Source organism: Coregonus lavaretus (assembly GCF_964263955.1).
Source record: "Coregonus lavaretus genome assembly, contig: HAP1_SCAFFOLD_2517, whole genome shotgun sequence".
NCBI classification, from domain to species: domain Eukaryota; kingdom Metazoa; phylum Chordata; class Actinopteri; order Salmoniformes; family Salmonidae; genus Coregonus; species Coregonus lavaretus.
Genome location: NW_028156534.1, coordinates 26833 through 43437, shown reverse-complemented (window position 1 = coordinate 43437; position 16605 = coordinate 26833). Strand labels below are relative to the sequence as shown.

The following is a 16605-nucleotide window of genomic DNA, read 5'->3' as shown; positions in this document are numbered from 1 at the left end:
AAATGGCACCCTATTACCTACATAGTGCACTACTTTTGACCAGAGCCCTATGGGTGTTCCAATGGGCCCTGGTCAAAAGTAGTGCACTACATAAGGAAAAAGGTGCCGTTTAGGACGTAGACACAGTATTGAGTAGTTCAAAGTAAATACATATTTCAAGTCGTGAATCTGGTGACACTAAAAAGGAAGGGCACAGTGTGAGATAGTCCCAAGAATGTTTTAGTTGTCTTCTGGTCCTGGTCTCCCTGAAAAACACCATCAGATTCTTTCTCACTCTGGCACACACACACCCACACACACACACACACACACACACACACACACACACACACACACACACACACACACACACACACACACACTCACACACACTCACAGTGTCAGATTACTTCTCTCTATGGCACCAGAGGGTCTGCTGTGACATCACTGAGCCACAGGAAGCCAACTTTCCTATTTTTGGTGAGATAAAGCCAGGAGAACCCTCTCGCTCGCCTGGCCTTTAATACGCTCACAACACACACACACACACACACACACACACACACACACACACACACACACACACACACACACACACACACACACACACACACACACACACACACACACAGAGACACACACACACACACACACACACACACACAGAGACACAGACACAAATACATACAGGAGACCTGGATAAGATAAAGTTAGGGGAGATGTCTCTACGGAGTTGTGGGAGAGTGTCTGCACTGCCTTTAGTGAGATGCAGTAAACTGATGGGGTGTAAATCAGATTATCTGTGTGTGTGTGTGTGTGTGTGTATCACTCATAAGATGTAAGACTGCATTCTAAACTCTTAGAACCCTTTTTGGTTCCAGGTAGAACCCTCTGTGGAAAGGGTTCTACATGGAACCCAAAAGGGTTCTACCTGGAACCAAAAAGGGTTCTGCTATGGGGACAGCCGAATAACCCTTTTAGGTTCTAGATAGCACCTTTTTTTCTAAGAGTGTACCTCTAGGCCTGTGATACACTGCTGTATGATGCAAACGGAACACACACACACCATTTCCAGTGCACTTCCAGGGTTCAAATAGGTCGTACTACTGCAAGACCTGGATTTGAAATCATTTTGAATACAGCTGGGTTTGATTGAGCTTGCCTGGCACAACGTAACAAATAGAAAGTCTCAAAAGTGCAAACCCCGCCTCTTGCACTCCAGGCAGGCTAAAACAAACGCTAAAAGTAATCAAAAGATTTCAAATAGTATTTGAACCCAGCACTGACTACAGCCAGGCTTCAGCTTACCATCTGGTTTCAGGTCATAATAAAATATTGGATTATAGAAGAAATACAGCTGCAGCATAGATGTACATTTTCTCATCAGCTATACCTGCTTTAGTATTCATGTTAAATACTCTATCCTCAACCCTCTCCTGTATTGAAGATTATATATTATGTCTTCGTGGGTCATAACAGTCAAGAGAGACTATCCTCACATCAGAACATCTGTTTAAATGGGTCTGTTTCCTCTACTTGAGTCTGCTTCCTCTACTTGAGTCTGCTTCCTCTACTTGAGTCTGCCTCCTCTACCTGAGTCTGCCTCCTATACCTGAGTCTGCTTCCTCTACTTGAGTCTGCTTCCTCTACTTGAGTCTGCCTCCTCTACCTGAGTCTGCCTCCTATACCTGAGTCTGCTTCCTACTACTTGAGTCTGCTTCCTCTACCTGAGTCTGCCTCCTATACCTGAGTCTGCTTCCTCTACTTGAAAGCAATGATGTGGGGGAAGAAACATACATTTCCAAGTTAGGCACGTTTTAAAACCACACAGTGTTATTCAGTACCTCAGTGTGTAGCATAACTTGATCTCTTAATGTTGTGTCCTCCCAGCCAACTGACACTTACACTGTGTAAAGGGGGATCTACATTATTCTAAACTAGCCATGAACCACATCGCACTAATTCAAATCTTATGCACACACACACACTCGCGCACACACACACACACACACACACACACACACACACACACACACACACACACACACACACACACACACACACACACACACACACACACACCCACATGCACACACACACACACACACACACACACACACACACACACAGACACACACACACACACACACACACACACACACACACACCACAGTTTTAGTGAATACATCCTCCATTTCCTATTTGGTCTTCCCAGCTCCCTGTGGGTGATGGAATAACATATGTTAATACCCATGTAATAACAGCTGTTTAATAACATGCATGCAATAACAGCCATGTAATAATATTACTAAAAGCAAGACAGAAACTATAATAAACCAAATCCCTGATTAGAGATCCATATTTTAATCTTCTGAAATCCATGATCATGCTCACTGATGAGGAGGGTATTTCCATAGAATGTGCAGTTACCTTCCTCCTTTAGTAGTCCAGTACAATTCCAAGGCCCAATCCAAGACCCCTACGCGATATGCACTTGTGGAGATCTGAGACGATTTGATTGGTATAAGCAATGTAGGGAAACTTCCACCTCGCCTATCAGAGGGCAATTTGGAGAATTTCAAAATTGCTTACATCTGTCAAATCCTCTCTGATCTCCACAAGTGCATAGGGCATAGGGGTCGATTTGGGATTTGGCTCTAGTGATCTAGACAAGCAGTTTGGTTCTCTTGTCATAACAGCACGCTGTTGGACTGAGTCACAGCACCTGTGTTTCTAACCCCTCAGAGTTGTGTGGGTCTTGTGGTGTTTGGTCAAAAAGCAAAATATACATTTCTATGGACTGTAAGAAAAAGTATTATTATTTTTCTTCAAGGTCCCAACTTCGGCCAAGGATACCCTCCCAATTCACTACAATAACACATAGCAACACGGTTTGTGTGTGTGTGTGCTTATTTGTGTGTGTGTGTGTGTGTGTGTGTGTGTGTGTCCGTGCAAGCATTTCGCTACACCCGCAATAACAGCTGCTAATTATGTATATCTGACCAATAAAAATAGATTTGATTTGATTTGCTTGTTTGTGTGTGTGTTTGTGCTTGTGCGTGCATGTGTAAGTTATACTCTAACCTCTTTCACCTCTCTCTCTCAGGCGTCTCGTATGACTCGATCAGATGAGGACGGGGACAGTGGCTGGGACGCATGGGGCACCTGGAGCGACTGCTCACGCACCTGTGGAGGAGGGGCCTCATACTCTCTACGCAGGTGTCTCAACGGAGGGTCAGTATCAAAAACACACACACTCCTTGGGAGGATGGGAGGTTATATCCTGGGGAGGATGGAAGGTTATATCCTGGGGAGGATGGGAGGTTATATCCTGGGGAGGATGGGAGGTTATATCCTGGGGAGGATGGGAGATCAGATCCTGGGGAGGATGGGAGGTTATATCCTGGGGAGGGTGGGAGGTTATATCCTGGGGAGGATGGGAGGTTATATCCTGGGTAGGATGGGAGGTTATATCCTGGGGAGGATGGGAGGTTATATCCTGGGGAGGATGGGAGGTTATATCCTGGGGAGGGTGGGAGATCAGATCCTGGGGAGGATGGGAGGTTATATCCTGGGGAGGGTGGGAGGTTATATCCTGGGGAGGATGGGAGGTTATATCCTGGGTAGGATGGGAGGTTATATCCTGGGGAGGATGGGAGGTTATATCCTGGGGAGGATGGGAGTGGTCAGATCCTGGGTAGGATGGGAGGTTATATCCTGGGGAGGATGAGAGGTTATATCCTGGGGAGGATGGGAGGTTAAATCCTGGGGAGGATGGGAGGTTAGATTCTAGGGAGGATGGAAGGTTATATCCTGTAAATCATTAGGTGTTACAGTTTACAACCTCTTTAGAGAGCAACAGTTTGAAGGGTCAACTGTTTGAAGAGAGCAACAGTTTGAAAGGTCAACTGTTTGAAGAAAGCAACAGTTTGAAGGCTCAACTGTTTGAAGAGACAACAGTTTGAAAGGTCAACTGTTTGAAGAAAGCAACAGTTTGAAGGGTCAACTGTTTGGGAGAAGAGCTGCCAGTCATTCACATCATGTCTCCTGGTACTACACGAGGACACAGACAGACAGACAGACAGACAGACAGACAGACAGACAGACAGACAGACAGACAGACAGACAGACAGACAGACAGACAGACAGACAGACAGACAGACAGACAGACAGACAGACAGACAGACAGACAGACAGACAGACAGACAGACAGACAGACAGACAGACAGACAGACAGACAGACAGACAGACAGACAGACACACACATACACACACACACCCCTCCTAGCACAACATTGGTATTATTCTCCATTGTTCTGAACGCTACTCAACCTGCGCATCACCTTAGTGTTAGGAAATTACTCTACTGTCTGCCAAAACCATACATTACAATCCATGTGGCTCAGTTGGCAGAGCATGCAATGCCAGGGTTGTGGGTTCGATTCCCAAGGGGGACCAGTATGAAAATGTATGCACTCACTACTGTAAGTTTCTCTGGATAAGAGCATTTTTACAACAGCACAAATAAAAAAATTCACATAAAATGATAGAGCTACTAAACAGGGTTAATTGGCAACAGTGATTATGGAATGAATCCTGTATCCATTTATAATGGAAACAGGGAGAAGACAATTTCACACACACACACACACACACACAAACACACACAGTATTGACCTTTGGACGGATTCAGGGGAGATTCTATTGCACTGCTCTGTCATATTGGGATCATTGTTGCTCAATTGAATGTCTCCTGTGTGTTAAGAGTGGTGCTCAGAGAGGTGTAGGGTTACTGAATGGACACAGATGTATATCTTTCCTTTTTAACGTCCCTCTCTTCAGCCTTTCTGACAGGCAGCTCTGTCTCCCAGGCTTGTGAGCGAACTAGCTAGCTAGTTAGCTAGGTAGTCTTGTTAGCTAGCTTGCTAGTTATCTATGCTGGTTGTTAGCTTGCATAACTTAAATGTTTATCATTGTAAGGGACACTTCATGTTTTACAGAGTGGGTGAGCTCCATTCCTGACAGGCTGATCAGATTCAATTTCAGCCTCAGACCTTGATCAGATACAATAGGCTGAAAAGTCAGGATTCTGCCTTGCAGGCTGTTTCATAGGTAAAGCTCCTTGCAAGCAGATTAGCAGACAGTGCATTATGTATATGATCAAGAGTGGGTGTGCTCTATTCCTTGCAGGCTGATCAGATTCAATAGCAGCCTCATAGGCTGATAAGTCAAGATGCTGCCTCTGAGGCTGAAATTGAATTTGATCAGCCTGTCAGGAAGGGAGCTCCCCCCACTGTAAATGTAAATATTATCCACAAAACATGAAGTGTCCCTTATAATTATACACATATAAGTTATGCAAGCTAACAACCAGCATAGATAACAAGCTATCTAGATAGCTAACAAGACTACCTAGCTAACAAGACGAGTGGCGCAGTGGTCTAAGGCACTGCATCGCAGTGCTAGCTGTGCCACTAGAGATCCTTGTTCGAATCCAGGCTCTGTCGTAGCCGGCCGCGACCGGGAGACCCATGGGGCGGTGCACAATTGGCCCAGCGTCGTCGAGGGTAGGGGAGGGAACGGCCGGCAGGGATGTAGCTCAGTTGGTAGAGCATGGCGTTTGCAATGCCAGGGTTGTGGGTTCGATTCCCACGGGGGGCCAGTATTTTAAAAAAAAAATGTATGCACTCACTAACTGTAAGTCGCTCTGGATAAGAGCGTCTGCTAAATGACTTAAATGTAAATGTAAGACTAACCAAGTTAGCTGCATTGTTCCTTGCATGAGATTGGCTATGGTCTTTGGTGTGGCACGCAGCCTGGGAGACAGTGCTGCTTGTCAGGTATCGTTCAGGGCTTAAATGCCCCACGAGTGCATTGCAATCAACTCAGCCACAGGGCTCCTTGATGAGGTGCTTATTGAATGGATGATGCGTGGTACTTTTGATAGTTCTTGTGATCTCGACAAATCAACTTTTGTTATGCAGTGATCATGAGATAAATATTTTCCTTATTTATTCATATGCCCTCTCTGGACTTCCTTGTGTTTGTTCTTGAAACCATGTCTTGTTTTGACTGATGTCATGTCTATGCTAATATGGCAAAAAATTGCTAGCTAGCTAACCAACAAATGTAGTGATTAATTTGAGAGACAAGTGATCATTGTGCAATTTTAGTTATGTTTTCAAGAAATATTAGAGATGAAATATAGTTGACATGTTATCAACAATCTAACATGCTGACCACACCGCCCACATTGCGTGCGCGAGCATTGCAAAATAAATATACACATACATGTTATTCAATCATTTCATCCAAACTGCTCGCGTGCGTCAACGAGCGTCTGCGTAGCCAGGTGCTAAAATAGAACTTTATCTTATTTTAGGTGCTTGACGCGCTGCAAGTCCTGCCTCTCCCATCTCCTCATTGGTTTTTAGGAGCATATACCCACCTAAGGGTGATTGAAAGATGAACGAGGTCCACACCCCTGTCCAGTTGGTTGCGGTAATGTACCTTAAAGTTGGTTGCCAGCCTTCATATAAAATCCACAGAAGAAGAAGAAGAAGAAGAAGAAGAAGAAGAAGACTGAATGAGGAGAGATTACTAGAAACTAATTAGGATTCCCCTTTTATCTGTGAATTAATTGTTGGAGTAGAGAACACAGTTGACCCAAATTCTACAAAGATCCAGTACCTTTCAGGTAAAATAACAACCCAATGTTTATATCCCAGTACAAATTAGCTAGCAACAGCAAGCTAGCTAGCTAAATGTCCATAAATGTTTCATTTATGTTTTGGCCTGTCCCCAAATTAATATAGTTGGTTCAGAGTGCGTTTTGATATTTCAACCTGCGTGTCCTGATCTCATCTGGTGGGGACAAACTCAAGATGCGCACGATGACGCATGTGGACGCACGCGCGGAGCCGGTTTGGTCATCATGTAAACCAACCCCGTCTGTTTGCCACATAGTTGCGCACGCGTTGGTTTTGTTGCTAAACAACCAACCCGTCTATAGGGAGTACACACAGTGCCTTCAGAAAGTATTCATACCCCTTGACTTATTACACATTTTGTTATGTTACAGCCTAAATAAAAACATCTTAAATTGAGATTTTTGGTCACTGGCCTACACACAATACCTCATAATGACAATGTTGAATTATGTTTTTCTAAAAGTTTACAAATTAATAAAGAATGAAAAGCTAAAATGTCTTGAGTCAATAAGTATTCAACCACTTTGTTATGGCAAGCCTAAATAAGTTCAGGACAAAAAACTGGCTAAACAAGTCACATAATAAGTTACATGGACTCACTCTGTATGTAATAATAGTGTTTAACATGCTTTTTGAATGACTACCTCATCTCTGTACCCCACACATACAATTATTTGTAAGGTCCCTGAGTCGAGCAGTGCATTTCAAACACAGATTCAACCACAAAGACCAGGGAGGTGTTCCACTGCCTATTGGTAGGGTAAAAAAAAAAAAAAACGAATCAAATAACATTTTCTTTGTCACATGCGCTGAATACAACAAGTGTAGACTTTACAGTGAAATCCTTACTTATGAGCCCTTTCCCAACAATGCAGTTAAAAGTAAGAAAATGAACAAATAGATAAAAAAGAATGGTAACACAATCAAATAACAATAACTTGCTGGTTTTCAGAGCTAGATGGGAGGGGTTGAGGGTAGCTGAAGGATGGGACTTAAAACAACAACAAAAAAGATCACTAATGTAAAATATATTGTGTCCGTAAAATGTACTGTACATGTAGGTAGGGTGTAAAAAGCAGAAAGTCCAGGTAGCTGTTTAATTAACTGTTCAGCAGTCTTATGGCTTTGGGGTAGAAGGTATTCAGGAGTTTTTCAGGATAAAAAAGAAATGTAATGGAACTAACCACAGGCAAAATCCTAGAGGAAATCCTAGTTCAATCTGCTTTCCACCAGACTCTGGGAGATCAATTCACCTTTCAGCAGGACAATAACATAAAACACAAGACCAAATCTATACTGGAGTTGCTTACCAAGAAGACAGAGGATGTTCCTGAGTGGCTGAGTTACAGTTTTGAGCTAAATGTACTTGAAAATCTATACTGTAGCAAGACCTGAAAATGGTTGTCTAGCAATGTTCAACAACCAATTTGACAGAGCTTGAAGCATTTTGAAAAGAATAACAGGCAAATGTTGCACAATCCAGGTGTGGAAAGCTGTAAGAGACTTACCCAGCAAGACTCACAGCTGTAATCGCTGCACAAGGTGTTTCTACAAAGTAATGACTCAGCGGTGTGATTACTTATGTAAATGAGATATTTCTGTATTTCATTTTCAATAAATTTGCAAACATTTCTAAAAACGTCATTTTGTCATTATGTAGGATTGTGTGTAGATGAGTGAGAAAATAAATCAATTTAATTCATTTTGAATTCAGGTTGTAACACAACAAAATGTGGAATAAGTCAATGGGTATGAATACTTTCTGTAGGCACTGTATGCACTATTTACAGGAAGGAATAGGGTGCCATTTGGGACGCAACTTAAGTGAATGACAGGGGGCCATATCTGTATGTCTTTAGGGGATGATTGAGATAACAATTGTTCCAGTTCACCAATCAGATTATTTTTCCCAAAAGTAGTGCACTTCATAGGGAATAGAGTACCATTTGAGATGCAGCCTCAGACCTCTGCCCTGACTTCCCTCCGTTGATTAAATGGGTGTAGAAGTCTGGAAGTGATTGTGTGCTTGATTTGCCTGCTTCCCCCACAGGGAGATTTACACAGTTATTTGAGCAATATCTCCCATTCCCTGCATCAGCCAACACACCTGCTCGAGCGCACTGGGATTGATTGTGTGTGTGTGTGTGTGTGTGTGTGTGTGTGTGTGTGTGTGTGTGTGTGTGTGTGTGTGTGTGTGTGTGTGTGAGTGTGTGTGTGTGTGCGCTTGTGTGTGTGTGTGCGCTTGTGTGTGTGTGTCAGGTGTCAGGGTTAAGCCAGCAGAAAAGCTGCCTGTGTAGTTGAAGGAGAACAGAGAAAGACTGCAGAGAACACCTTAAGCCTACTGTAATCTCTTTCTCCATGCCCCACTCCAGCTCACTCCAGGCATAACACACACACACACACACACACACACACACACACACACACACACACACACTCACTCACTCACTCACTCACTCACTCACTCACTCACTCACTCACTCACTCACTCACACACACACACACACACACACACACACACACACACACACACACACACACACACACACACACACACACACACACACACACACACACACACACACACACACACACACACACACACACACACACACTCACACTCACACTCACACTCACACTCACACTCACACTCACACTCACACTCACACTCACACTCACACACACACACACACACACACAGACAGACAGAGAACTGGGGTAATGTCTGGCCCCATGTTTCTCTTGGACATCAGATGCTGTGTGCCCAGCGCCTTGCCTTCTCTGGTCCCAGACACAAGGCCCCTTCCCCCCAGACTCCTGCTAGCTTCATCTGTCCTTCTAGAAACATCCAGTGACTGGGAGGAAATATCTGTCTAGGAATATCTGTCTAGACTTAAATTAGAGCAGCACTGTTCTTTTCAATCCCAGTCCTGGAGAGCTGCATGGTATGCAGGCTTTTGTTCTAGCCCAGCACTTACACACCTGATAATGCTACATTTGGATTACTCTGTTAGACACGCTCCGGGGTGAAGTTTGCCCCTAGGTACAGATCTAGGATCAATGTCACCTCCCCCAAGCCTAACCTTAACTATTAGTGGAGAAAATGCCAAATTGTCCAAAGATCTAGGGGCAACTTCACCCCACACCGTTAGACACAGTGCTGCCTATCCTTCCTCATGTCTGTGGACTTCAGACATTTTTGCTCTCTGTGTGTCTGCTAGAAGACAAATAGCCACCTCATAGACATTCCCAGACCCTGAAAGCATGGTCTGCACACAGCCGTGTGTGTGTAGTGTGTGTGTGTGTGTGTGCTTGTGTGTGTGTGTGTGTGTGTGTGCATATGTCTGTATGCATGTGTGTGTGCCTGTCTCCAGCCTATACGTATAACCCAGTGTGGATCAGTGATTCATCTCGATGGGGGAAAGCCATTAATTGGTTCGTTAAGACATAGACATTCCTACTCTGTCTCGGTGCCTGCTTTTCCTTGGAGCAGGCTGAATGGCCGTAGTGTGGTCTCCAACTCCCCATTCACCCTAATGGCCGATTACACTGAAGCTTTTTAACATCCGCTTTGCGTCCCAAATGGCATCCTATTCCCTATGTAGTGTATAATTTTTGACCAGGGACCATAGGGCTCTGGTCAAAAGTAGTGCATTATGTAGGGAATAGGGTGCCATTTGGGGCATAGCCCAGGACAAATGAGCTGCTACCAGTTTAGACCAATGTTATTCTACCCCGGGGGTGAGAATGAGAAATGTGGCGAAGTGGAAGTTAACACACACTGGGAGATGGGGTGCAGTTATTGTTTCTAACAAGGTGGAACAGATTTTGTAGCGTGTCAATACGGTGTAGGAAGGGGGAGAGGAATGGAGTGTTACGCTGTGGTGGATTTCAGACCAGGCAGGAGATGGTTTTGACAGAGTGAGGTGAACAGATTAGTGTGTGTGTGTGTGTGGGCGGGTGTCAGAGTGTGTGTGTGTAAGAGAGGTTGATTTGCTAGGAGGGGGTCCTGAGACGGTCGTTGGCTCGATGAGATCTGATCGTTGGCAGGTGAAGCGTGGTTTGGTCTGACAGGTGTGTGTGTGTGCGTGCGTGCGTGTGTGTGAGACAGGCGGCTATAATTCAGGATGAAATGTCTGTCAGTCCTGATTTGACTCCAGCCACGATCCTTCAGACTCACAAAGGTGTAACTCCTGAGCCTCCCCAATAAACTAACAATACAACACAATCTGTTGTTGTAGATATTTCTGTGTGTTTGTGCATTTCTTTGTTGCAAAACAGATTTCCCTGAGGGATATTAAGCTATTCTATTTTACTTGTTTGATATGGTGTATGTTATATTGCTTTCCCGTCACAAATACTTTTTTTTTTTGGTAGTTTTATTAACCATTACACTCAAGCCAAAACAATTCCTTGTAAACCGTTGGTTTCAATTAGTACTAACAATGTTTGTTTGTTATATTGCATTGCTTTGCAGAAACTGTGAAGGCAAGAATATCCGCTACAGAACATGCAGTAACATGGTAAGTCTAGTCTACGGTATGTAGCCTCAACAGACTGGCAACAGAGTCATTTCTAAAGCTTATGTATGTAACACTTATAACTTGTTACAAATAGTTATCATTTCTATTCCAGCTTATAAATAGTAATACATAGTTATACCTTTTCTATTCCATCTTATAACTTTGCTGGTAACAATGAGAAGAACCGGCACAATATTGTCAGTCAGCACTGTTTTTATCAGTCATTTCCAGCACTGTGGGTGACCTCATGGTAAAATCCTACGTTCCATCAATGAAGAGAAGAAAACAATATCCTTCTCATATCAACTCCAGACATGCCTTGAGTCTATTCTAAGCAGCGGGAACCACAGTCGTTCTCACACCATTTTAATCAAAGATAGACTTTATTGCTTCTATTACTCTATTGAAGTGGTTGTGTCTGGAATGTATTGCAGACTAGCTATGATTTCAATCATGACCAGTGGGATGAGTTCCCACCATAATATTTACACCATCGCTCCCGGTGTGAATGAGATGGATCTAAACAAAGCAAGAGAGAGAGAGAAAGACTTGACTTTTTAGAAGATGAGAAAGAGACGGAGGGAGAGAGTGTGTGTGCGTCCCAGTGTGTGTGTGTGTGTGTGTGTGTGTGTGTGTGTGCGTGCGTGTGTATGTGTGTGTGTGCGTGCGTGTGTGTGTGTGTGTGCGTCCCAGTGTGTGTGCGTGCGTGCGTGTGTGCATGCGTGTGTGTGTGCGTGCGTGCGTGCGTGCGTGCGTGCGTGCGTGTGTGTGTGTGTGTGCGTGCGCGTGTGTGTGCATGCGTGTATGTGTGTGTGCGTGCGTGCGTGCGTGTGTGTGTGCGTGTGCGTGCGTGTGTGTGTGTGTGTGTGTGCGTGTGTGCGTGTATGTGTGTGTGTGCGCGTGTGTGTGTATGTGTGTGTGCGTGCGTGTGTGTGTGTGTGTGCATAAAGCAAGGTCTAAGGAGAGACTTAGTAAAGGCTCGCTGTTGGTAAAGAGTTGGGTCTTCCACATGTAAGCGTTATCTCTTCTGTTCTGTCCTCTGCCTGACCATCTCATCCTTCTCTATGTTCCTTTGCTCTCCTCCCCCCTCCCTTCTTCCCCAGGACTGTCCCGTCGAGTCGGGAGACTTCCGAGCCCAGCAGTGCTCCGCCCACAATGACATCAGGCACCAGGGCATGGTCTACGAGTGGGTTCCTGTGCCCTATGACCCCTCGGCAGCGTGCGCCCTGCGGTGCCAGGCCCGGGGGAGGAGCCTAACGGTGGAGCTGGCGCCTAAGGTTCTAGACGGAACACGTTGCCGAGCCGACGCCCTGGACATGTGCATCAGTGGGATCTGTCAGGTGAGATACTAAATTGACTGAGTGATTGTTTGATTGGATGTTATAAAGCACTTTTCCAGATGCTCAGTCAGGGCCGTGCACATTCAGGGGGCACGTGCTTAAAATGAACTAAAGCCCTATCTGTGCCCGTGCCTGATCAAAGTGCTTATATAGTAAGGGGGAAACGTATATTATTACGATATGATGATATCATAGTAATATATTGTATAGTAAGGATTGGATTTATATATGCTTTTCCATGTGCTCAAAGCACTCACCTCATCCACCACCAATGTGTCACCCACCTGGACTATGCCATGGCAGCCATTTTGGTTCCAGAAAGTTAATCAGCCATGCCAATGACAGATCAGGGGACACGATGTACGATATGATACGATACAATAAAATGGCTCAAGACTGGATCAGAGCTTGAAGTATTTGTTTTTTCTTTGTGGGCCATAAAGCTACATGAATCTTTCCAAACTATACAGTGCAAAACAGTCTGAGAACTTCTGATCTTCTGCAATATTTCTCAATAATCTTTGCTCTTGAACAATCATACAGTATTTCCACTTTGTGAATCCACATGCTGTAGCAGCACTAATCTAAAACCACATGTCAGAAATAGGAAGTTCATAAAAAAAAATCTTAAAACAAGGAAAATATTTATCCTCTCCATGTTGCATGTCAGAAGTTCTGGGTTCTAGTTTTAGGCGAACGTTGTTGTTTTAGGAACCACAGACTGATGATCAATGTTGATATGTCCTCTTCGGTGGATAGGGTGCTTTGATTAAAACGTCTGTCTGAGGCTGTATGACCGGAGGAAGGGGAGAGGAAGAGAGAGAGAAATATAGATAGAAACTGGAGGGAGGAAGGAGGGAGAGTAGAGAAAAAATAGAGAGGGAGAGAGAGAGGGGGTGACAGGAGGAAGGAAAGAGAGAATAGAGAGAGATGGAGGTACGATGGGAGAAAGGAGAGAGAGATGAGAGAGAGAAATAGAGAGAGAGAGATGCAGGAGATATGCCGGGGTGAAGGAGAGAGAGAGATAAAAGAGAGAGAAGCGAGAGAGAGAGATGCAGGAGATACGACAGAGAGAGAGAGAGAGAGAGAGAGAGAGAGAGAGAGAGAGAGAGAGAGAGAGAGAGAGAGAGAGAGAGAGAGAGAGAGAGAGAGAGAGAGAGAGAGAGAGAGAGAGAGAGAGAGAGAGAGAGAGAGAGAGAGAGAGAGAGAGAGAGAGAGAGAGAGAGAGAGAGAGAGAGAGAGAGATGCAGGAGATACGACAGGAAGGAGAGAGAGAGAGAGAGAGAGAGAGAGAGAGAGAGAGAGAGAGAAAGAGAGATGCAGGAGGTATGTGCTCTAGTCAAATGCACTGCACTATATCATAGGGAATAGAGTGATATTTGGGACCTATAGCAGTTCTAGTCCAGAGAGGAATGCACACTGTTGTGTGTCTAGCCAAGAGGAAATTCACATATCCACTTCATCCATTAAGGAAATAGACCCTCTTTATGCAAATCCTTAAAAGTACACTTATACAGTGCCAGGCCATGATAGCTTAACAGGGAACGAGGGACATTATTTAGTCCCACAAGGCATTATCTTGTTACTGATACTTCTCTAAGTATCCTGTATGTAAGCAAGCTACAATAAGACGCTGTCTTCATGGAACCATGACAAAGTACTTGTTCAACCCAAATAGAACCTTCATGTTATACTATCCATAGACATTCTCAAGTGAAGTGAAGTGTGTGTGTGTGTGTTCGTGCGTGTTTGTGACAAGGAGCTGCGATATCAAGATCAGGCTTTCTCTGACCATGCTCTGTGCTTGAAGTCAAATAGCTCTGCACGGTACTTCATGGCTTCTGCCCTATAAGGGGTGTGCATATAATGGGTATAAGGAGTGTTTGTGTTTACTGGGACTACTGGTCAGGTAAGCCATGTTTGGTTTGTTATGCTGGCTGCCATTCCCACAGCATCTGGAGCACAAACTCTGTTCTTCACCATTTCAAGAAAGTTATGCAGTTTAATACAACATTACATATACAGTGTCCCCGCACATTGACTCTGTACCGGGACCCCCCGTATATAGCCTCCCTACTGTTATCTTACTTTACTGCTGCTCTTTAATTATTTGCTATAAAAAAATGTTACTTATCTATTTTTTTCTTAAAACTGCGTTGTTGGTTAAGGGCTTGTAAGTAAGCATTTCACTGTAAGGTCTACACCTGTTGTATTCGGCGCATGTGGCAAATACAATTTGATTTGATTGGATCAGTGTAGGATACCATGTAAAACATGTGAGTTTATTCCCCCATACCCCACGCCTCATCCTCTAAACCAGAGGGCAAAGAAACATAACCCATTTTCAATGTGGCCCTCCGGACTTTGGTGAAGACCGAATATGGCCCTCGGGGCAAAATGAGCTTGACACACCTGCTCTAAACCAATATATCCCAAGCTGTTCCTCATGGACCCCCAACAGCTGCATGTTATTCCACAACTTAAAGGTTTGGCAATTAGCTGACCAGTTGAATCAGGTGTGCTGGTGCTGGAATAGAACCAAATGTGCTGTGGCTGCGGTCCTTGAGGAACCGATGGGGAAAGCCCTGTCTAAACTGAGTGTTTTCAAAGACTCTGACGTTGAGCTGTGGCATTATGCCTCATATAGATGGTACATTCCTGTACTGGGCTAACAACACTGACAGACAGATCAAGACATAATGGACACTCCACAGCCAGAAACACTCGTGAACATTTACTTTATGGTGTTGTTGTATTATCAAAGAGTGAGAGAGCGCTTTGAGTTAGTGACCCTTAGAAAAGGCCTTTATAAATTAAATGTGATTGATTGATTGAGCTTATGTAGATGGTTCTTTACCTCTCCTTGGCTAAAAACTGACACAGATCACTCAATTCCCACAGCCAGTAAGCCATGATAGTACGCTAACACATATATATATTCTTTATAAATAGACAGCGCTTTGAGTTTATGGTTTGGCAGCATTTCTTATATAGAAATCAGATCACTGTATTGGGTTAACAACAAAGATAGATTAACACATACAGGATCCAGCCAGGCTGGTTACTAAGTAAGCCAGAAAAGTAATAGTTAACTAACACATTCACTTTATTTGATTATTTTAGCACTTGTTGAGACTTGGGAGCGTTTCTTATGTAGATGATACATTCTTTATTAATTTATTTATTGATTGAGTTTATTTGACAGTTGAAAATTAATATAAAGCCGCTCCAGTAGGAAACAACGTTTAATGCATTCAAAAAAACGATGAAGCATAAACACAATGAAGCCTCCTGTGTTAACAACACTGACAGATGGATACACACACCGCCAGCAGACAGCGCTGGGGTCGCTGCCTTGGCATCATAGCTTACACATAATATGATTATATTATGATTCATTTATACTAGTGATTGCCATTTCAGATAAAAAGGGATTATTATTATTTTTGCTTTGCATATCACTTATTTCAAACAGATGTATGGCATGGCCACATGGTGCTTGTTTTGGAAAGTTTGAGGATCTTTGAAGAACGGCCTAAACAGACTATTTGTTCCTCCAAAAATATGAATAGATTGTTCATAACAAAAAAATTAAATAACAAAAAATACAGGACAGGACACCACAACAAAAAAAACAACAACAACCCGGACCTTTTCTTTCCTCAAGGGAAATAATGTTCATTCTGCACAAAAACCCCAATCTTAGGTTTCTGGACCCAGGTCATTGAACAATGTTTATGCAATGATGTTCAGAGAGCAAGCTCTGCATTTAAACACTCTCTCAGCAAATGTCTACCACTTTGGCTGTAGCAACGTTACAGAAAGGTTTAAATGCAATAGAAAGAGACAGGTTGATATTCAGCTCTCGCAGACCTAATGGGATAGACACACAGACTGTATAATAATGAAGATGATGGATTGAGTTTATGTAGCGTTTTCCTTCATGCTGAGAAATGTTTAACTTGATATTCGAGAGGTGGGTAATGCAATATATCAATATAATGATGGAACAATTTTATATGTACTTTTAAAATAGTCAAATAAAAAGAATAA

The 16605-nt window shown here is 43.6% G+C and overlaps 1 protein-coding gene across 1 annotated transcript in view; it reads left to right on the top strand.

The window, feature by feature from the left end:
- Nucleotides 1-3085: 3085 nt before the first annotated feature.
- Nucleotides 3086-16605, top strand: part of LOC311126259 (ADAMTS-like protein 3) — a gene marked incomplete at both ends in the record, with an annotated part of 36922 nt that continues 23402 nt past the window's right edge. Inside the window, 3 exons of the mRNA XM_084200272.1 lie at nucleotides 3086-3213; nucleotides 11167-11212; nucleotides 12316-12552. Coding sequence (XP_084056398.1) covers nucleotides 3086-3213; nucleotides 11167-11212; nucleotides 12316-12552 — 411 coding nt within the window. The remainder of the gene's footprint in view (nucleotides 3214-11166; nucleotides 11213-12315; nucleotides 12553-16605) is intronic.